Source organism: Piliocolobus tephrosceles, chromosome 3, assembly GCF_002776525.5.
Source record: "Piliocolobus tephrosceles isolate RC106 chromosome 3, ASM277652v3, whole genome shotgun sequence".
NCBI classification, from domain to species: domain Eukaryota; kingdom Metazoa; phylum Chordata; class Mammalia; order Primates; family Cercopithecidae; genus Piliocolobus; species Piliocolobus tephrosceles.
The window spans coordinates 81,843,634-81,866,701 of NC_045436.1; the positions used below are offsets into that span (position 1 = coordinate 81,843,634).

Sequence of the window (23,068 nt, forward strand, 5' to 3'; positions counted from 1 at the left end):
AAAAAAGAAAAAGAAAAAGAAAGAGGAAAAGAAAGGAAAGAGAGAGAGAGGGAGGGAGAGAGAGAGAAAGAAAGAAAGAGAAAGAAAGAGAAAAAGAAAGAAAGAAAGAAAGAAAGAAAGAAAGAAAGAAAGAAAGAAAGAAAGAAAGAAAGAAAGAAAGAAAGAAAGAAAGAAAGAAAGAAAGAAAGAAAGAAGGAAAGAAGAAAGAAAGGAAAGAGAGAGGAGGGAGGGAGAGAGAAGGAAGGAAAGGAAGGAAGGAAGGAAAGAAAGAAGGAGGGAGGGAGGGGAGGGAGGGAGGGAAGAAAGAAAAGAAAAAGAAAGAAAAGAAAGAAAGAGAGAAAGAAAAAGAGAGAGAGAGGGAGGGAGGGAGGGAGAAAGGAGAGGAGAGGAGAGGAGAGGAGAGGAGAGGGAAGGAAAGGAAGAAAGCGCATGTGGGAATCAGAATTATTGACCATAGAGAAATTTTATGTGCACATGAATCTTTTTGGAAAGAAACCGTCGATGCGTCCATGTTCCAAGATTCACTATTACAGTCCTTCTCGAAACTGAGAGAAACATTAGAGGTCATTCCAGAACAACCCCAAGGCTCAAGTCCTCTTTAGACATATAAAATTTGCTATCAAATACTTGAAACCTCTTTTCCAGAACAACCAATTCTAATTATATCAACAAATTATTATTACTATAGAATTTGAATGTCCTCCTCATTTCCCAAATCCTTGTTAATATTGTCTGGATAGTCAAATTCATCTGTTTCTTTCTTGAAGAAGCACTCCCAGAAATGGGCAGATCCCTCCAAGGACAGCTCACTGGTATAGTTAGGCAGGACTGGCTATTCTCTCCTTTCAGACTCTGTGGGCATGTTTAGATTTGATAGTATATTAAGACATGTTACCTACCCCTCCTGAAATGATACAAAAAGTATGTTGCACTTAATGGAAATATGTAAATGAGAAGGTACAAGCTCAAATGAGTTCCAGCAGCTAGGCAGGTAGCAGACGTGTGTTGTCATCCAGCAACTCTAAGGTGTGGCGAGGATTTGCAGTAACCTAGAGAGCACATAGCATCCTTAAAGTCATGCAGGCCCATTTATGTCTTTAAACACCATGGTGGACAAGGGAAACACTGAATTCACCCATGGTCTGCCAATTTGCTACAACTGTGCCTCAAGCTAGGCCATCTACTATTCCTTTTGTGCTGAGCAAATAATACATGGCATGCTCCAAAATAAACTCTTTAGAAAAGGAAGCATTTCAATACAAAATAACTGATCATTTATTTTAAATCTTTCAGAAATAACTTTTCAAATGATGTGAAGCCTTTTGTGACATTTGGATGTTGGTTGACATCTCTTTGCCCAAAGTTCGGAAGACTGTTTATTCTAAAGATATTTATTGTTAATATTAATGTTAACATTTATTTAGCTTACTGTGTGGCAAGCACTATGCTAAGTATTTTGTGCACATGATCTCTGATAATCCTCAGAAAAATAAGACAAAATTGGCACTGCCTTCAACTAGCAAAGTATATAACTTTTGCTACTGTCCTTTCTCTCCTTGTCCCTTTCTGTTTCTCAGTAATGAGACACATTTTTGTAACCCTTAAGACTAGGTTCCAGGCACCTCCATCCTTAGAAAGAAACTCACTAAAAATATACTGGTTATTCTTTAACTGTTTATAGAGAGTTAAGAAGAAGTTACTCCAATGACTTATTTGTAGAGTGCTTTTGTTCCCAGTTGTCTACACCTGGACTTTCTATTAATGCGCCCTCCCCTTGTATTTTAGACAGAGCTCGGATAGAGAGTCCAGCCTTTTCTACTCTCAGGGGCTGTCTAACTGATGGTCAGGAAGAACTCATCCTCCTGCAAGAGAAAGTCAAGAATGGGAAAATGTCTATGGATGAAGCTCTGGAGAAATTTAAACACTGGCAGATGGCGAAAAGTGGCCTGGAAATGATTCAGCAGGTAATACTGGCCCCAGTGTTTTCTGGGACATTCCGTCACTTGTGGAGCCCCTAGTTTGTTAACGTTTAATTTTCACAAGGAATGCAGGTAACTGTTCTTTTATTTTTAACTAGTCACTAAGAAATATACTTCAAGAAATCAATTAAATGTTTGAAAATATCCAGATATTATGTTCACCAGCCATTGATGAAGTCAATCCTGTAACCCAGTATACCAAAGCTAATACCTAATCAGCTTATAATACCTGTCTTTAGTATAGTGAGTGTTTTTTGAATCTCATTGCTGAAATTCAGTTAAAGCATCTTTACACTGAAGAGTGTATTATGTATGCCAGGCTTAAAAGGAAAGGAATGAGACAATGACTAAAATCACACTAAGCAACAGTCCTAAATAAAATGCAATAAGTTGTATCTTCTTTCTCCTTAAACTTTTATTTATATATATGTACACATACACATACATTTACATATGTATATGAGTGTATGTGTGTGTGTGTGTGTGTGTGTGTATATATATATATCAGTCACAGTTTGTAGAGAAATACCAAGATTAAGTTCAAATAAGCTTGTTTTCTGTAAATATGATTTACCTCCTGAGATGGGATTGGAGGACATGGTTCTGAGATGAGAATGAAAACAAAATATACTGCACACACCCCTTGGCATTCCTCAGTGAGAGATAACACAGTCATAGTCCCATATTCCATCCCTTTTCACTCCAAAAATATTTTAACAATTTTTTCTTCTTATCAAGGAAATCTCATTCCTTCAAAACCCAGTTCTAGATAGCTGTTTGATTAAACACATTTAATAAGCAAATTTAGGCCAAAGTATAAATAATTGATGATAGCTTAATTTTGTAACTTTTCCAAGAGATAATTTTTATTTAAAAGTCATTGCTTAGGAAAACATTTTTAAACAATAAAAAAGAATCAAAATAGAGAAATTTCAAACAATACAGTATATAGGCCAGGGGACTTTCCCAGTGCCTCTGAGATCGTGCCTTTTTAGAAACCAGCTGTCTCTAAGGGCAGTTATGGTTGTGGGTTGGTGGCTGAACCTCATCCAGATTTTGTGACACTAAGCAAAGGCAATTATTTTGCCAAATAAATGCTAAAGAATACTGATTGTAGAGTTCTGCAAGTCTTCATTGTTCATGATTAGAATTACAATATTGTTTCTCAATCACGTCAATGTCATCACCAATACACATGTGTTTAGGTGCAGACCTACAAATCACATTCCTAGCAATGTTAGATTGTATAGATTTTGTTGAATTAAGTCAATTATATTTCATCCTCCTGAGACTTTTAAATGATAACGTTTTCCATTTACAGTTATCCAACCTAAATATCATTTTGAAATATTTCACTAGTTGTTTCATTAAACCCTGGTTGTTCCTATTTTTATATTTATTGTATATTTATACTTAAGCTTGTTTTAGGAAGAATTTAAGGTGCTTCATACTCACTACTTAGAGATTGATCTGACTCACCTAATAATAAGGTGATAGTGGGATAATGAATATTGTTCATGTTTATTTTAAAAATATATATTTTTAAAATAAAGGTTGAAAGATACTAAGATTACTTTCCATAAGCAACAAAGTTTAATGATGGTCTGAATTCTGTCAGGGGAATCAGTCAGTCCTTAACATAAGGGACTGGGCCAAAATCCAAACAACAAAAAGATGACTATTCCTCCTGTTTATTCAACACATACACATGCAAACAAATATGCATTTCTATGTACTTTTCAATATTTTTCTTGCAGCTTGCAAAAGTATTTGTTTGTATCCTATGAATATAAATGAAGTTATCAGAGGTAACTGAAATCATATTATTACTGATGAAGGAATTATCCTAGGAAACTAAGAAAGAAAATGGCACAAACATGGAGTTAATAGTGGAAGCTGGTTTCCAGAATAACTAAGAATCATGTAGAATCCCTGGCATTGAAGATGAAATGGTGGAGAAGGGAAAACCTTGCCCTTCACTCTCCTCACTCCTACTCATAGTCACGGAGTGCCTGAAGAAGAGTTTGGCACCGCTGGTAGGAGAGATCTGTAAGGCAATGGAAACAACCAAATAGGAAAAGTGGTTTCTAAGTTTCCAGGAAAATCCTAAGGAAAGAGTGCTACTCTTAAGTTCCGTTCTAAAACAAGATTATTAAATGTTAGCTTGTTTTACATTTTGCTTAAAAAGATAATGTTCAATAATTGGAAATCAAAGAAAGATCACAGATGTGCTAAGAAGAAGAATCCTGTTATGTTCATCTGCTGTTAAGTCTCTGATTTTTAGAATTAGAACACTGGGAAGGAATGTGCCATACAGGGGCTGGAGATGGGCTCAGGCAGCAGCTAACCATCACTGTGTAACCCTTCTGCTTTTGGACACCAAATAGCAAATATAGACTCCACAAGCATCGGGTTGGGAAAACAGCTTCCCAAGGAATTGCACTCTAGGATCCAATCTTGACTCTACCACTTATAATTATGATTTGGGAAAGGTACTATACCTCTCTGTACCTCAGTTTCCATATCTACAAAATGGAATGACGACATTTTACATCCACTTCATTAAGCTGTGAGAATTAAGTAAGATAACACATGGAAAGTATCAAGGATGGCAATTGAGACATCATAAGTTGCAAATAATATCAAGTAGCGGCAGTGGTATTGCTAACAGTAGTTGATGTTTTCATCTTGATCCATAAAAATTTGAAAATCATAACTATGTCCTGGTTGTTTCTACATTAAGGAGAAGTTACGACAACTACGAGATTGCATTATTGGAAAAAGGCCAGAAGAAGAAAATGTCTATAGTAAGTAAGATTCACCTGCTATTCAAAAATAATAGAGTGATTAAGTTGAAAATTCAGGGACTGTGGAGATGAATGGGCCTGAGTTCAAATCGAAACCTCAACAATTCCCAACTGTCTAACCTAGAGAGGGTCTTAATCTCTGGTAGTGAAATTCCTTGTCTGCAAAATACACATCTATAATTATATTTGCATCTGAGAGTGCTTGTGTGAGTTAACATATAAAATACTTATATTCTCTGGTTCATAATGAAAGTTCATAATGAACCAGCGACTATAAGTATTTTATATGCTATAAATATAATAAATGCTTGTTACTCTCTTTCTTTTGATGTCTATGTAAGTTGCAAATAGGACAACTCTACTCAATTTTTTAATAATCCATTATATAAGAAATCAAGGCCGGGTGTGGTGGCTCACACCTGTAATCCCAGCACTTTGGGAGGCCGAGGTGGGTGGATCACTTGAGGATAGGAGTTCAAGACTAGCCTGGCCAAATGGTGAAACGCTGTCTCTACTAAAAATATAAAAATTAGCCAGCCATGGCAGTGCATGCCTGTAATCCCAACTACTCAGAATGCTGAGGCAGGAGAATTGCTTGAACCCCCCCAGGAGGCACAGAGGTTGCAGTGAGCCAAGATCACACCATTACACTCCAGCCTGGGTGACAGAGCAAGACTCCATCTCCAAAAAAAAAATGATTAAAGAGACATGCTTTTGAATAAGTTAAAATATTAATGCAGTGAGTTCTCACAATTGTCAACATGTGTATCATTTTAAAATTTCTAATAATTAAAAGTTGCTCTGGCAGTGGAGGTTAGGGGAGGGGATATTCTATGTTAAGCCAAACATTATTAAGATGGTAAAATTTTGCTAAAATAAACAACACGTTCAAAAATTAAAAATAAATTATGTTATCACTATCTGACCACTGTTTCCCCAAGACTCTACCCCTGCATAGATAATCAAAAACTAGCAGCCACTAAAAGAGTGTGAAAGCTTCCATCTCTTCCATTTTCATTAATATTGCATAGCTTTTAGCTAGTCTTTCATGTTGAAATTCATTTCTCTTCATATTACACAGTTATGTATTTTTCTAGAGAGAATTCTTTAAGCACCTTAAAATGTTTGTAAAACACAAATGTACTTTCTAAAATAATTAAGGTCATAAAGACAGGGCCATCTTATAGGTGACAGACACCTCCATTCTCATATGAATAAGATTAAAATTTTAACAATTTATAAAGTTACAAATCATATAAATAATTTTACCAAGGAGCATTAAAAAGCTAACATTTATTATCTCCTATACATTATTGTTTCTTACAATCACTTTATGAGGTGGGCAATATTTCCGATTTACAAATAAGGAAACTGAGGTCCTGATAAACTAAAAAGTTAAAGGACACACATAAGAAGTGAGAAACCATTTCTGTTTAATTCAAATCAATGCTCTTAATTATCAGTGCCTTAATTATGAATCAATTAGTTCTCCTTTCAGTCACACTGGAATAAATAATACTACACAAATCTTTCTATTGCACAGGACACTATTACTGGGCAAATATATGAAGCAAGTGATATTAGGAGGCAGACAATAGGTAGCCAAAGACTATGAATAATTCTAGAGACAAGCAGTACTCATGAGGTGCCTCTTATTATGGCCCAGTTCTCTGCCAGAGGAATATTTCCTGATTACACTCTGAGCAAACCAAAGAAGTTCTGTTGAACTGAGAAGGCAGAGATCCTAGTTCAGGGCAGCTGAAGCTACTAGAATGTGTGTGGTGGGTCATTGAGAGCAGGTGACTGTGTAGAGAGGTAGCCTAAGAGGTCCATGGGAAGCACTCCACAAGTCTGTGGCTGAGAGATGAGCTGTACCTGTGCAAAGCAAGACAGTCAAGACATGCAAGACAGCAACTTCTGGGGCATTGAGAGCAAAAGAGAGACACTAAAGGTTGAGCAGAGTTGAGGAAAAGTTACTCTCTTTCTTTTACTCAGCCTGGGAATTTTTAAGTTCTGGCACTGTCAAATTAGGGAGATCTTAACACCTCTTTAAAATATCTGACATTCTGCTGTGGCACCCAAAAGATGTAATGAGTAAGGACCAGGATTTAGCGTTAGATCTACTCTAGACATGCCCTAACAAAATCTCAAACCAAGCCCCAACGAGATCTATACTGGAGACAGAGTTTGTAGGCTGACTGAATCCACAAACTCAGGGCCTTAAAAAGAAAACACTTTGGGCACAAAAAGCCCACTGTGAAAAAGAATAAAATTAAGTCTATACAAGTTCTTGCTGGTAATTGAGCTGCCTACTAAAACAAGAACATACTGTCATCAGAAGAATATTCTAGAATCCGGAATATACAACACATTATCTATAATGTCCAGTGTTCAATTAAAAAAAGAAGACATACAAAGAAACAGGAAGCTGTCATCTTAATGAAGAAAAAGAAAGTATAGACGGAACCTGAGATGTTGGATGTTGTTGATCTTAGCAAACAGACTTTAAAGCACTTCTTATAAACACTGAATTAGTGAAAAATGTGGTTTTAAGGAGGGAATAAATAGAGAATCTCAGCAGAAAAAAAAAATGAAACTATATAAGAACCAAGTAGAAAGTATAGAAAGTAAAACTACAATAAAATAAATAAAAATTAATCAGATGAACTTATTATCAAATTGGAGATGACAAATTAAGAGTTAGTAAACAAAATTAAGACAAACCAATAGAAATTATCCAATTTGATTTTTAGAGAGATAAAAAGACTTCAAAAATGAACAGAGTCCCAGCAACATTTAGGACAATATAATGCATTCTAAAATGCATGTAATTAGAACCCAGAAGGAGAAAAGAGTGAAAAGAGGCAAAACATTTTTTAAAAAATGATGACCAAAACCTTGCCAAATTTAATGCAAACTACTTGCGTATTGTTGAAAAAACTTTTCAAAAAACAAAATTAGCATAATTGTTAAAAGAAGGACTTCTAGCCGATTTATTTTCAAGCTACTTTAAGCCAAGGTAAAAAGAAATTATTGAAAGCAGCCAGAGGAAACACATGTTACATATAAAGGAAAAAAAATCAATAATTTATTATCAGAAACAATGGAGGATTGACGACAATACAATAACATCTTTAAAGTCCTAAAAAATGACCACTTAGAATTCTAAATATCAAAAACGTGATAAAATAAAGACATTTAAGATAAATGAAATGAGATAATTCACAGCAAAATTACAGTAGAATAAATGCTTAAAAATATCACACAATGTGTGAAGGGATGTTAACAAACAAACTAAGATTCTCACCGAAGGAATCTGTGGGAAAAAGAATACTGAAAATTATAGAAAGGAGGTAGATATAAAATATTATGTTTTCCTTTTTCTCATAAATTACTTCAAAGACAACTGTTTAAAGCAAAAATAATAAAACTTAAGTTAGAAGTTCTATAGTATGGAGAAGGAAATATGAAAACAATCATGCAAAGGACAACGGAGGCAGATAAATAGAATTATGTGTTTCCAAAATTGTTATGTGGTAAAGTATAAAGATTCAGTTATAAAGTAGGAAGTGGAGAGAGGAAGTGGAGAGGGTAAAGTAAGAAGTGTGATGTGTCAACTATAAGGCATGAAGTACTAAGGGGTATACTACTGTCTCAAAATCTAAGTTAAAGATGCATATTTTATTTTAAAAATAGAAAGAAATCAGTTTAAAAAATAGATAAGTATACTTAGGAAACCCATAGAGGAAATAAAATAGATTATTAAAAAAAAAAAAAAACCTGTTTGATTCACCAAAAATAAAGCAGGAAAGTAGAAAAAGAGGAATATAAACAAAATGGATAAGTGAAGAACCAAGAACAAGATGGTAGTATTTAACTAAGCCATATCATAATTATATTAAAGGTGACTGAATTAATCACTTCTTTTTAAAAGCAGACATTTTCAGACTGGAAACGAAAGCAATATCCAATATCATACTGTCTAAAAGACATATATTTTAGATATAAAACACAGTTTGAAAGTAAGATATGGTAAAAGGTTACTATGACAATAGTAATAATCATAAGCATAAGAAAGCTGGCATGGATATATCAACATAACACAAGATAAATTTCAAAATAGAGAGTATTACAAAAGATAAACAAGGATATTACATACAGATAAAAAGGCAGTTCACTAGAAAGATAGAGCAATTCTAAATATCTCATAACATAAAGTAATTTTATATTATATATTTGAATTTTACTTAAACTCCTAAAGCAAAATCTGACAGCACTCGGAGATGTTTTCACTTCTTTCTTACTAATTAATAGAATAAATAGACAAAAATCAGTAAAGATACAGAAGACCTAAACAACACTATCAGCTAACTTGACCCAACTGACATTTACAAAAAAATTTTTTAAGTCAGAATACATATTTATTAAAGGTATATACATGGAAGTTCACCAAGATGAAACATAGGCTAGATGATCAAAAAAGTTTCAGTAAACTTCTAAAGACTGAAATCTTCAGAGTATATTCTCTAAAAGATTTTAGTCTTTTAGAATCTTATATTCTCTTACCACAACAGACGTAAATTGGAAATCAGTTAGGAATTATATCTCTAGAACATCTCCCAATATATTTAGGAATTAAATACAACATTCAAAATAACATGAGGATCAAATAAGAAATCATAAGAAAGTATTTCAACCTGAATAGTAATGAAAAAACATATCAAAATTTGTGGAATGCAGGTAAAACAAGTATGTAGTTAACAGTTAACTAAAGGGAAACGTATTACTATAAGTATTATACTAGAAAATAACAAAAAGCTTGAAGTCAATGATTTAAGTTTCCACTTTAGAAAAATAGAAAATGAAAAGCAAACCTTCAAAAAGAGGTAAGAGGAGAGAAATAATTAAGATCAGAAATCAGTAAAAAAGGAAAGACACAAGCAAAAAGAAAATAAAATCAAAAGCGAGTTGTTTGAAAACATAAATAAATTTGATAAGCCCATGGGAAGAATGATCAAGGAAAAAAAAAAAGATAAGAAGATACCTAAATTAGGAATTAAATTGTGTTACTATAACAGATCCTACAGACATTAAAAAGATACTAAGGGCCTGGTGTGGTGGCTCTGGCCGGGTGCGGTGGCTCATGCTTGTGATCCCAGCACTTTGGGAGGCCGAGGCAGGTGGATCACCTGAGGTCAAGAGTTCAAGACCAGCCTGGTCAACATGATGAAACCCTGTCTCTACTAAAAATACAAAAAATTAGTGAAGCACAGTGGCATGCGCCTGTATTCCCAGCTACTCCAGAGGCTGAGGCCAGAGAATCGCTTGGACCTAGGAGGCGGAGGTTGCAGTGAGCCAAGATTGCTCCACTGCACTCCAGCCTGGGTGGCAGAGCAAGATTCCATCTCAAAAAAAAAAAAAAAAAGATACTAAGAAAATTATAATTAACTTTCTGCCAATACATTTAACAACTTAGACCAAAAAGGACAAATTACTTGAAAAAAAAACTTGCCAAAATTGACTCAAAAAATAAAATTCCACACTCCTCTGAGTATACCTCTTTGTACAATTCTCACTTTTAGAACTTTGTTAATATTTTGCATATTCAGTAAATGAAGACAAGGCAGAGATAGGAGGCAAAATGGAATATAGGCAAAAAAAAAAAAGTATTATGGATAATGAGAGCCAGGTTTTTTATTGTCTGAGAAATCAGTTATAATTAAGGAAAGAAGAAGGTCTAGAATGACTGTTATGGTACTGTACTGGAATTGGAAGTAAAAGTATAACAAATAACTACAGAGAGATAAATATAGAAATATGGTTGTGTGTACAAGTATGCATATTTCTTTAACTCTTTCAGCTGAGAGGAGCTAGAGGCAGTGACAGCCCAGCACCAAAGAGCACATCTAGTACCCACATCTTAGTTTATGAAAGCAAATGGCCCATAAGCATGTGAAAAGATGCTCAATATCATTAACCATTAGCAAAAGCAAATTCAACTACAATGATATACCAATACACAAAAAGTATAATGAATTACCATTTCAGAAGACTGTCAGTTAGGATGTGGAACTGGATATGCATTGTATGCATTGCTTATGGGAATATAAAGTGCAGTGATAACTGTGGAGAAGTCAAATATGCACTTACCATATGACCTAGTCATTCCACTCCAGGGTTTTTTCCAAAAAAAAACGAATGCCTGTGTTCACACAAAGACTTGTTCACAAAAGTTCATGGCAGTTTCATTCATAATATCCAAACTAGAAACAATTAAATGGGGTCATTAGAATATATGCAAATGTCCAATAGAAGAATACATGATTATACTGTGATACATTTATACTGTGGAATACTATTTAGCAATAAAAAGGAATACTTACTATTGTAACAACAATATAAATGAATCTCACAAACATTACACATACTGAGTGAAAGATAACAGACAAAAAGGATGGATCAGACACAAGGGAATCAGACACAAAGGAATACTACATGCTGTGGTATTCCATCTATCTGGAATTCTAGATAAAACTAATCTAGACAAAATTATAGAAGTAGACATTGTTAGGGGTGGTGAATATCCAAGTTACCAGCATCAAATCCATACAGGTCTGCAGCAACCTCAATTCTTCTCTCCTCAGAAGAAAGAGTTTGACAGAGGGGCATAAGGCAGAAAAAGAGACTGAGGCAAGTTTCAGAGCAGGAGTGGAAGTTTATTAAAAAGCTTTAGAAGAGGAAGGAAAGAAAAGTACACTTGAAAGAGACCAAAGCAGGCACTGTGGAGGTCAAGTTCCCTGTTTAACCTTGATCCTAAGACTTTATATGCTGGCCAACTTCCAGCATCTTGCACACATTTCCCTTCATTCTTCCCTAAGAGTGAGCTACCCACATGCATGGTGTCCTCCTTACACTTGGGAGGTGAGCATGCGCAGTGTGTTCAGAAAGTTGTATGCATCCCCACTGGAGGCTTTCTTTTCTTTTCCAGTGCAATGCCCCCGGAAGGTCATACTCCACCATTTTGTCTCTTAATGTGCATGCTGGAGCTCACTCACCTAATTCCTGAGAATTTATTGGAAGTTAATTACCAATTTCAAGTGTTTTTATCTGACTGGGAAATTGCCTCTGCCTGGCATCTGTGATGAGTTACCACTTTAGTGAGATAACTCTGGACCATCAGCAAATTGCCTCTCCGTGGGACAGGCTGCCAATTATCATTTTTAGAAAGGCAGTATGATAACTGCCGAACCATCACCTGATGGTCGCCTGACATTCCTGGTGGGTGATGTGGAGCCCTCTCCTGCCTCACTCATGCCTGGCTAGGTACCTACTGCAACAATATCAGATCAGGGGTTGCCATGAGTAATGTTTCAGTGAAGATTGACATAAGGGGGAATTAGGGAATAAATTATGGAGATAAAAATGGTCTCTATCCTAATTAAGTTGGTGGGCACATGGCCATATATATTTCTCAAAAATCATCAACCTCTTTCCTTATAAATAGTTGAATTGTATGTAATTATTCCTAAATAAAGTTGATTTTAAAAAAGAATGAAGTAGCTCAAGCTAGGGGAATATCAAGGCAGGGCAACAAGCTTGTGTTAATATCAAATATATCTAAAATCATAATACCTTGAGACAAAGGTTGGGAGAGAAAATGACAAAAGTAATAAAAGGCATGGTTTCACTCACAGTGGCTGGAGGTAGAGAAATTTGGGGTTGATATTTTTAGATCAGATTGTGAGATTTTATGGCGACCTCAAACACAAGTAGTCCAACAATGAAAAAAGAAGAGAGAGAGAATTTAAGATAAATATTGAAAAAACTCAGTAGAACATGCTTTTTTTTTTTTTTTTTTTTTTTTTGTCTTCTAGATAAACTCACCATTGTGCATCATCGAGGTGGTAAGTACTTGGTATTTATTGAAGGATCGAAGACTAAAACAAAGTACAGAGTAAATCAATTTCAATATTAATGTAAGCCTAATGTTATTAGGCAAGTCAGTGTAAAAATTTGCATAGATTTTATATTTATATGCAAAAAGACTTGACATCCAAAATAAACGTGAAGCAACTATAAAACAGAAACACTGAAGGCATCATAACATAATAAAAGGACCGTGAGTTTGGAATTCTTGATTGATCCTGCTGTTCCCAACTTACTAATTGTGACCTATGGCAAGTCACTTAAGCTCTATGGGCCTTGATTTTCTCAAATGCAAAATGTAGATAAGCATTGTACAGGCGGAGCAAGATGGCCGAATAGGAACAGCTCCAGTCTCCAGCTCCCAGCGTGAGCGACACAGGAGACAGGTGATCTACATTTTCCACTGAGGTACTGGGTTCATCTTACTAGGGAGTGCCGGACAATCGGTGTTGGTCAGCTGCTGCAGCCCGACCAGCAAGAGATGAAGCAGGGCGAGGCATCACCTCACCTGGGAAATGCAAGGGGGAAGGGAATCCCTTTTCCTAGCCAGGGAAACTGAGACACACACCACCTGGAAAATCGGGTAACTCCCACCCCAATACTGTGCTTTACCAAGGGTCGTAGCAAATGGCACACCAGGAGATTATATCCCACACCTGACTGGGAGGGTCCCACACCCACGGAGCCTCCCTCATTGCTAGCACAGCAGTCTGTGATCTAACCGCAAGGCAGCAGTGAGGCTGGGGAGGGGCGCCTGCCATTGCTGAGGCTTAAGTAGGTAAATAAAGCCGCTGGGAAGCTCGAACTGGGTGTAGCTCACAGCAGCTCAAGGAGGCCTGCTTGTCTCTGTAGACTCCACCTCTGGGGACAGGGCACAGCTAAACAACAACAACAACAACAAAAAAAAAAAGCAACAGAAACCTCTGCAAATGCAAATGACTCTGAGAGCTTTGAAGAGAACAGTGGATCTCCCAACACAGAGGTTGAGATCTGAGAATGGACAGACTGCCTGCTCAAGTGGGTCCCTGACCCCTGAGTAGCCTAACTGGGAGACATCCCCCACTAGGGGCAGACCGACACCCCACACCTCACACGGTGGAGTACACCCCTGAGAGGAAGCTTCCAAAACGAGAATCAGACAGGTACACTCGCTGTCCAGCAATATTCTATCTTCTGCAACCTCTGCTGCTGATACCCAGGAAAACAGGGTCTGGAGTGGACCTCAAGCAATCTCCAACAGACCTACAGCTGAGGGTACTGACTGTTAGAAGGAAAAGTAACAAACAGGAAGGACACCCACATCAAAACCCCATCAGTACGTCAAAAGCATCAAAGACCAAAGGCACATAAAACCACAAAGATGGGGAAAAACCAGGGCAGAAAAGCTGGAAATTGAAAAACTAAGAGCGCATCTCCCCCTCCAAAGGAACGCAGCTCATCGCCAGCAACGGATCAAAGCTGGACAGAGAATGACTTTGACGAGATGAGAGAAGAAGGCTTCAGTCCATCAAACTTCTCAGAGCTAAAGGAGGAATTACGTACCCAGCGCAAAGAAACTAAAAATCTTGAAAAAAGAGTGGAAGAATTGATAACTAGAATAAATAATGCAGAGAAGGCCATAAATGAACTGACAGAGATGAAAACCATGACACGAGAAATATGTGACAAATGCACAAACTTCAGTAACCGACTTGATCAACTGGAAGAAAGAGTATCAGCGATTGAGGATCAAATGAATGAAATGAAGCGAGAAGAGAAATCTAAAGAAAAAAGAAGAAAAAGAAATGAACACAGCCTGCAAGAAGTATGGGATTATGTAAAAAGATCAAATCTACATCTGATTGGGGTGCCTGAAAGTGAGGGGGAAAATGGAACCAAGTTGGAAAACACTCTTCAGGATATCATCCAGGAGAACTTCCCCAACCTAGTAGGGCAGGCCAACATTCAAATTCAGGAAATACAGAGAACGCCACAAAGATACTCCTCAAGAAGAGCAACTCCAAGACACATAATTGTCAGATTCACCAAAGTTGAAGTGAAGGAAAAAATCTTAAGGGCAGCCAGAGAGAAAGGTCAGGTTACCCACAAAGGGAAACCCATCAGACTAACAGCGGATCTCTCGGAAGAAACTCTACAAGCCAGGAGAGAATGGGGGCCAATATTCAACTTCTTTAAAGAAAAGAATTTTCAACCCAGAATTTCATATCCACCCAAACTAAGTTTCATAAGTGAAGGAGAAATAAAATCCTTTACAGATAAGCAAATGCTTAGAGATTTTGTCACCACCAGGCCTGCTTTACAAGAGACCCTGAAGGAAGCACTAAACATGGAAAGAAACAACCGGTACCAGCCATTGCAAAAATATGCCAAAATGTAAAGACCAACGAGGCTAGGAAGAAACTGCATCAACTAATGAGCAAAATAACCAGTTAATATCATAATGGCAGGATCAAGTTCACACAAAACAATATTAATGTTAAATGTAAATGGACTAAATGGTCCAATTAAAAGACACAGACTGGCAAATTGGATAAAGAGTCAAGACCCATCAGTTTGCTGTATTCAGGAGACCCATCTCGCATGCACAGACATACATAGGCTCAAAATAAAGGGATGGAGGAAGATCTACCAAGCAAATGGAGAACAAAAAAAAAGCAGGGGTTGCAATACTAGTCTCTGATAAAACAGACTTTAAACTATCAAAGATCAAAAGAGATGAAGGCCATTACATAATGGTAAAGGGATCAATTCAACAGGAAGAGCTAACTCTCCTAAATATATATGCACCCAATACAGGAGCACCCAGATTCATAAAGCAAGTCCTTAGAGACTTACAAAGAGACTTAGACTCCCATACAATAATAATGGGAGACTCCAACACCTCACTGTCAACATTAGACAGATCAATGAGACAGAAAGTTAACTAGGATATCCAGGAATTGAACTCATCTCTGCACCAAGCAGACCTAATAGACATCTACAGAACTCTCCACCCCAAATCAACAGAATATACATTCTTCTCAGCACCACATCACACTTATTCCAAAATTGACCACATAATTGGAAGTAAAGCACTCCTCAGCAAATGTAAAAGAACAGAAATTATAACAAACTGTCTCTCAGACATTGTGCAATCAAACTATAACTCAGGATTAAGAAATTCAATCAAAACCGCTGAACTACGTGGAAACTGAATAACCTGCTCCTGAATGACTACTGGATACATAATGAAATGAAGGCAGAAATAAAGATGTTCTTTGAAACCAATGAGAACAAAGATACAACATACCAGAATCTCTGGGACACATTTAAAGCAGTGTGTAGAGAGAAATTTATAGCACTAAAGGCCCACAAGAGAAAGCTGGAAAGATCTAAAATTGACACTCTATAATCACAATGAAAAGAACTAGAGAAGCAAGAGCAAACACACTCAAAAGCTAGCAGAAGGCAAGAAATAACTAAGATCAGAGCAGAACTGAAGGAGATAGAGACAGAAAAAAACCTCCAAAAAATCAATGAATCCAGGAGTTGGTTTTTTGAAAAGATCAACAAAATTGATAGATCGCTAGCAAGACTAATAAAGAAGAAAAGAGAGAAGAATCAAATAGATGCAATAAAAAATGATAAAGGGGATATCACCACTGACTGCACAGAAATACAAACTACCATCAGAGAATACTAAAAACACCTCTATGCAAATAAACTAGAAAATCTAGAAGAAATGGATAATTTCCTGGACACTTACACTCTCCCAAGACTAAATCAGGAAGAAGCTGAATCCCTGAATAGACCAATAGCAGGCTCTGAAATTGAGGCAATAATTAATAGCCTACCAACCAAAAAAAGTCCAGGACCAGATGGATTCACAGCCAAATTCTACAAGAGGTACAAGGGGGAGCTGGTACCATTCCTTCTGAAACTATTCCAATCAATAGAAAAAGAGGGAATCCTCCCTAACTCATTTTATGAAGCCAAAATCATCCTGATACCAAAGCCTGGCAGAGACACACAAAAAAAGAGAATTTTAGACCAATATCCCTGATGAACATCGATGCAAAAATCCTCAATAAAATAGTGGCAACCGGATCCAGCAGCACATCAAAAAGCTTATCCACCATGATCAAGTGGGCTTCATCCCTGGGATGCAAGGCTGGTTCAACATATGCAAATCAATAAACGTAATCCAGCATATAAACAGAACTGAAGAAAAAAACCACATGATTATCTCAATAGATGCAGAAAAGGCCTTCGACAAAATTCAACAGCCCTTCATGCTAAAAACTCTCAATAAATTTGCTATTGATGAAATTTATCTCAAAATAATAAGAGCTATTTATGACAAACCCACAGCCAATATCATACTGAATGGGCAAAAACTGGAAGCATTCCCTTTGAAAACTGGCACAAGACAGGGATGCCCTCTCTCACCACTCCTATTCAACATAGTGTTGGAAATTCTGGCTAGGGCAATCAGGCAAGAGAAAGAAATAAAAGGTATTCAGTTAGGAAAAGAAGAAGTCAAATTGTCCCTGTTTGCAGATGACATGATTGTATATTTAGAAAACCCCATCATCTCAGCCCAAAATCTCCTTAAGCTGATAAGAAACTTCAGCAAAGTCTCAGGATACAAAATTAAAGTGCAAAAATCACAAGCATTCTTATACACCAGTAACAGTCAAACAGAGAGCCAAATCATGAATGAACTTCCATTCACAATTGCTTCAAAGAGAATAAAATACCTAGGAATCCACCTTACAAGGGATGTAAAGGACTCCTTCAAGGAGAACTACAAACCACTGCTCAGTGAAATCAAAGAGGACACAAACAAATGGAAGAACATACCATGCTCATGGATAGGAAGAATCAATATCGTGAAAATGGCCATACTGTCCAAGGTCATTTATAGATTCAATGCCATTCCCATCAAGCTACCAATGAGTTTCTTCACAGAATTGGAAAAAACTACTTTAGAGTTCATATGGAACCACAAAAGAGCCTGCATTGCCAAGACAATCCTAAGTCAAAAGAACAAAGCTGAAGGCATCACGCTACCTGACTTCAAACTACAGTACAAGGCTACAGGAACCAAAACAGCATGGTACTGGTACCAAAACAGAGATATAGACCAATGGAACAGAACGGAGCCCTCAGAAATAATATCACACATCTACAGTCATCTGGTCTTTGACAAACCTGAGAGAAACAAGAAATGGGGAAAGGATTCCCTATTTAATAAATGGTGCTGGGAAAATTGGCTAGCCATAAGTAGAAAGCTGAAACTGAAACCTTTCCTTACTCCTTATACGAAAATTAATTCAGGATGGATTAGAGACTTAAATTTTAGACCTAAAACCATAAAAGCCCTAGAAGAAAACCTAGGTAATACCATTCAGACATAGGCATGTGTAAGGAATTCATGTCTAAAACACCAAACGCAACGATTACAAAAGCCAAAATTGACAAATGGGATCTAATTAAACTAAAGAGCTTCTGCACAGCAAAAGAAACTACCATCAGAGTGAGCAGGCAACCTACAGAATGGGAGAAAACTTTTGCAATCTACTCATCTGACAAAGGGCTAATATCGAGAACCTACAAAGAACTCAAACAAATTTATGAGAAAAAACAACCCCATCAAAAATTGGGCAAAGGATATGAACAGACATTTCTCAAAAGAAGACATGCATACAGCCAACAGACACATGATAAAATGCTCATCATCACCTGCCATCAGAGAAATGCAAATCAAAACCACAATGAGATACCATCTCACACCGGTTAGAATGGCAATCATAAAAAATTCAGAAAACAACAGGTGCTGGAGAGGATGTGGAGAAATAGGAACACTTTTACACTGTTAGTGGGATTGTAAACTAGTTCAACCATTATGGAAAACAGTATGGCGATTCCTCAAGGATCTAGAACTAGAAATACCATTTGACCCAGCCATCCCATTACTGGGGATATACCCAAAGGATTATAAGTCATGCTGCTATAAGGACACATGCACATGTTTGTTTATTGCGGCACTATTCACAATAGCAAAGACTTGGAATCAACCCAAATGTCCATCAGTGACAGAGTGGATGAAGAAAATGTGGCACATATACACCACGGAATACCATGCAGCCATAAAAAACGACGAGTTTATGTCTTTTGTAGGGACATGGATGCAGCTGGAAACCATCATTCTCAGCAAACTATCCCAAGAACAGAAAACCAAACACCACATGTTCTCACTCATAGATGGGAACTGAACAATGAGATCACTTGGACTCAGGAAGGGGAACATCACACACCGGAGCCTATTATGGGGAGGGGGGAGGGGGGAGGGATTGCACTGGGAGTTATACCTGATGTAAACGATGAGTTGATGGGTGCTGATGAGTTGATGGGTGCAGCACACCAACATGGCACAAGTATACGTATTTAACAAACCTACACGTTATGCACATGTACCCTAGAACTTAAAGAATAATAGTAATAATAATAATAATAATACTGAATAAAAAAAGGCATTGTACAATGGGGAATTGCTATAAAGACTGATAATGATATATGTAAATGGAATTTCGTGCTTGATTCCTGGGAGTTATTGATAAAGCAAATGAAATTTGAGAAACACTTGAGAGGGTAATTCATTTCCACTCATTTCCATGTGATGGGGTGATTGTGTGCTGAATACTGGGAGAGTAAGGAGGAGCTAGAGGTCAGCTAGGGAGCTGCTGAATGTTCTAGAAGCAACTGTCCACAGCCTGAACCAAAGCACTGACTGCAAGAATGAAAAAAACATAGAACTGAGCCCTGTGATTGGGATGAGAAATGGAATACCAGTGATAAAGTCAGGAGGAGCAGTAGTCTAGGAGAACAGGGAGTAGAAGGCACAGGTTTTCATGGAAAAGTGTGTTTTGTAATTGACCAATCCTGGTGAACATGGAAAAGAAAAGGAAGGAGTAATCAAGTGGAGGTGTTGGAAAGATTGTTTCTAAACTCAAGTGACTCCTGGGGGTCCTCAGTATCCTACCCAAGTCAATCCACATGGGCAGGATAAATTAACAGCACATGCCAAGGGTGCCTTTTCAATATCCCCCTTTTATCTTTCTAGTAATTCTTTTCACCCATATCCTACCTTTGTAGAAATCATTTTTAAGAAGTACTGAATAAATGAATCATCGAATTTGTGAATAAAGAAAGAGGTAATAACTAAGTTTGTATTTCTAGGTAAGGAAACTGCCCACAATGAAAATATGTTTTATAACATACCCTTCAGCAATAAGGTAGGTTGTATTTATTTTGATTTCTATAAAATGCAAAGAAATAACTTGGTTAAAAAAGAACATGAGAGCCTTCTATCCTGTCTGTGCTTTTGAACATTCTAACAAATATGAACAAAATAGGTCAGGTGTGCCTTTGTGTACAAAATCTATGAGCAGTAATTTAAGGAAATTATTTGGAAAAAAACAAAGAGGGAACTCAAAGGAAAAAGCCACTGAGGCTAAAGTGTGGCTAAATTCAACATATACAGACCAAAAACATCTTAGAGGAATTATCAATACATGTATTTTAACAATAGAAATATAATGAGTCTACTGTGTTTGAATCACAATGTATATAGTCCTTAAACGCTAGGACGTTAGCAGGGAAAATATAGCCCCAAAATATTATCGATTTAAATATGCATTACTTCACATCCTAGAGTTAATTGAAAATAAACTGCTAACGAGAAGCTAATGATGCCACTAAGCAAAGAGAGCAGCAATGGAAAACCAAGACCAATTCAAGACAACACTGATAATGTCCTGACTACAATTTTTCTTCATAAAAATAAGGTTATTCCAATTATCTGCATATATGATGTAACACACTTGCACTGCTATCAAGGGTAATGTAGCAGCTGGATTTCTTGCTAAAATCCTGAATTAGAGTCTTTGCTAAGTTCTTATAATGAAAGAATTTTAATTTTCCAAAGTTTAATAACCACTTAAACTCCTTGTATATTTCAAATAAGTCATAAGTAATCATAAAATCATTCACCCTTAAAAACTAATTGAAGTATTTGCATTCTTTATTCTTCTGTAGCCCACCACCAAGCTGTGTGTATGTATATATATGTATACACTATATAATATGTATACTATAGACTCATTAAACTCATTCGAATGTAGCAAAATTGTGGGGTGCACTATGGCCTTAGGGCTCATGAAAATATCAACCAAAGATTCTTCTATAAGAGCTGAAGGACTGCAAAAACATGGCATATATTTTGGAGAGAAGATTTTGAATAAGAGAAAAAGAATACACATTCCCAATGCTTAAACTGTTCTCCTTCAAAATGGAAAGAAAACTTGAATTCAAGGACTTGGGTGCAGTTGAACTTTACAATGATGCTGTTTCCTTTTAAAATGGAAGATTGTCTTGCCAGTTGTCTCTGCAAACCTGTTTTTCCATGGCTGTGAAAGGCAACTATAACTTTGTCATATTTCTTTGTTCAACCTTAAAATAGAGACAAATTGAGAAATGCTAGCTGTGTATCTTTTTTTTCTTTTCCCAGCTTCCTGCTCAGCCCCAAGTTGAAAAGGAATTTGGTTTCTGTTGCAAGAAAGATCATTGAAGAAGGTAAAATATTAGCTATGTATATTTTTTAGAAAACCTAAAGCAGCCTTGTTAGGGACTTAAAGGAATCATTTGTCTAAAAAACAGAATTCTTTAAATATTTCATTGTCTCCTCCTGAAAGGATTAACATGTATTTTTCAAGCTAAAGGTTATTGCTCTGTAGAAAGATTTATGTATAGGGGTGATTTAATGCCAACTAATCAATTTAAATTGATGAGCTATTATTCACTAATACATTTCCTATTATCTCATTTCCAGGTTATTATAATGAAACTCAAGAATCTACGGACATTTTGCTTTCAGGGTGAAGCAAGCTTGCATTTGGATTGCCTGCTCTCTTTAGAGCAAATCCATACTATGAAAGCAGAAACAAACCTTCAGGTTTCAGAATTTGTTATTGGCAGAATTTATTGTCATTATACCTGCTTCATATGCGTATATTAAGATTAAAACACAATACCATAGAATAATTGCATTATGTGAAAATTCTTGCATTTTACAATGCACTTCACCACTGAAGCAGCTAATTTCCATTTTTAAAATTAAAAGAAGACAGCACAGAGAAGTTAAATGCTGTGTAGCAAAGTTATGGGGTCTGCTTGAGGGCACTAACCTCAACAGATTATTCCTCCTTTCCTTAGAATAACCATGAAAATATAAATTTACTGAGCACATTTTTGCTTTTTAAGTATCTGGTTCATTTTCTGAATTTCTCACATTCAGAGTTCTGACATCATGTTTGCAGAAACTTGTCTTATTTAGTGTCTATTTGCATGTAACCCTGAAAACATTATTATTTGAAAACTTTTCTATATCTCGAATTAATACACATTTTCACAACCTACCTTTGTATTAAGACTTGCAATTTTATCAACCTATTTCTTAGAAACAATTTACTAGCTTAGAATACAATGCAATTTTATCATACTATAATTTTCATGTACAAATGCCACAAATAAATTGAATGTTTAAAGCTATGTCTGAGTTTTTAAAGTAAATTTATGAGAATTAGCCAATAAAATCACTTCTCGGACTTTTGGCTAAGATCAAGTGGAGTATTGGCCAATGAATTTTTCAGGTAACCGTTTAAAGTGGGGAGTCTACCAAAAATTGTTTAAAATAAATAAACGTGATTAATACTACTGTATAGGGCTCATATAGTAAACACAATTGATTTTTTTCTAGCTTCTAAACAGTGACAAGAATATATATTTAAAGCCATGTTACGAAACACTTGTCATGAGTTTCTTATAACTGTTAACATTCTCAAAATAAGCTCAAGTTTTAAAAAATAATATAGTAGCTTGATTAATCCCTAACAAAAAGTGCTTTTGATTATGATATTTGGAAATTCAGTCCATAGTTTTACATCCAACATTTCAAGAACTGGTATGTCCTTTCACACACTAAGCCTCCATTTCTGCGGGCTGTCCCATCCAAAGATAAGAAAAAGAAATAAGACATTTCCTTGGAGATTTGGAGCATTTCTAAAAGAGCCATAGCCACTGCCAGAAAGGAAAGGCCCAAATGTAAAATCTTCTGAAGATTTTGAACTGAATTTTCGGAGTTTGTATATCATATATTTTTCATCATCCCTTCTTCAAATTAAATATATTCCCAAGCCATTACTCCTAACTTAAGCCAAGAGCCATCCCCTTCCTTAGGTTATTAAATTTACCAGCACTCTGAATTCTAGAGAAGTTTGAACTGGTATTAAATGTTATCAAAAGAGTTTTATTTTG

General features: G+C 36.3%; 1 protein-coding gene across 1 annotated transcript; it reads left to right on the forward strand.

The window, feature by feature from the left end:
• Positions 1-1,649: 1,649 nt before the first annotated feature.
• On the forward strand, positions 1,650-22,303 carry LOC111547999 (B-cell scaffold protein with ankyrin repeats-like; the record flags this gene model as incomplete). The annotated part of the gene is made up of 6 exons (XM_026455014.2): positions 1,650-1,964; positions 4,723-4,786; positions 12,661-12,690; positions 19,934-19,989; positions 21,264-21,328; positions 21,585-22,303. Coding segments are annotated over 5 exons (525 nt in total), but the record flags the coding sequence as incomplete, so codon positions are not given.
• Between the last annotated feature and the right edge of the window lie 765 nt (positions 22,304-23,068).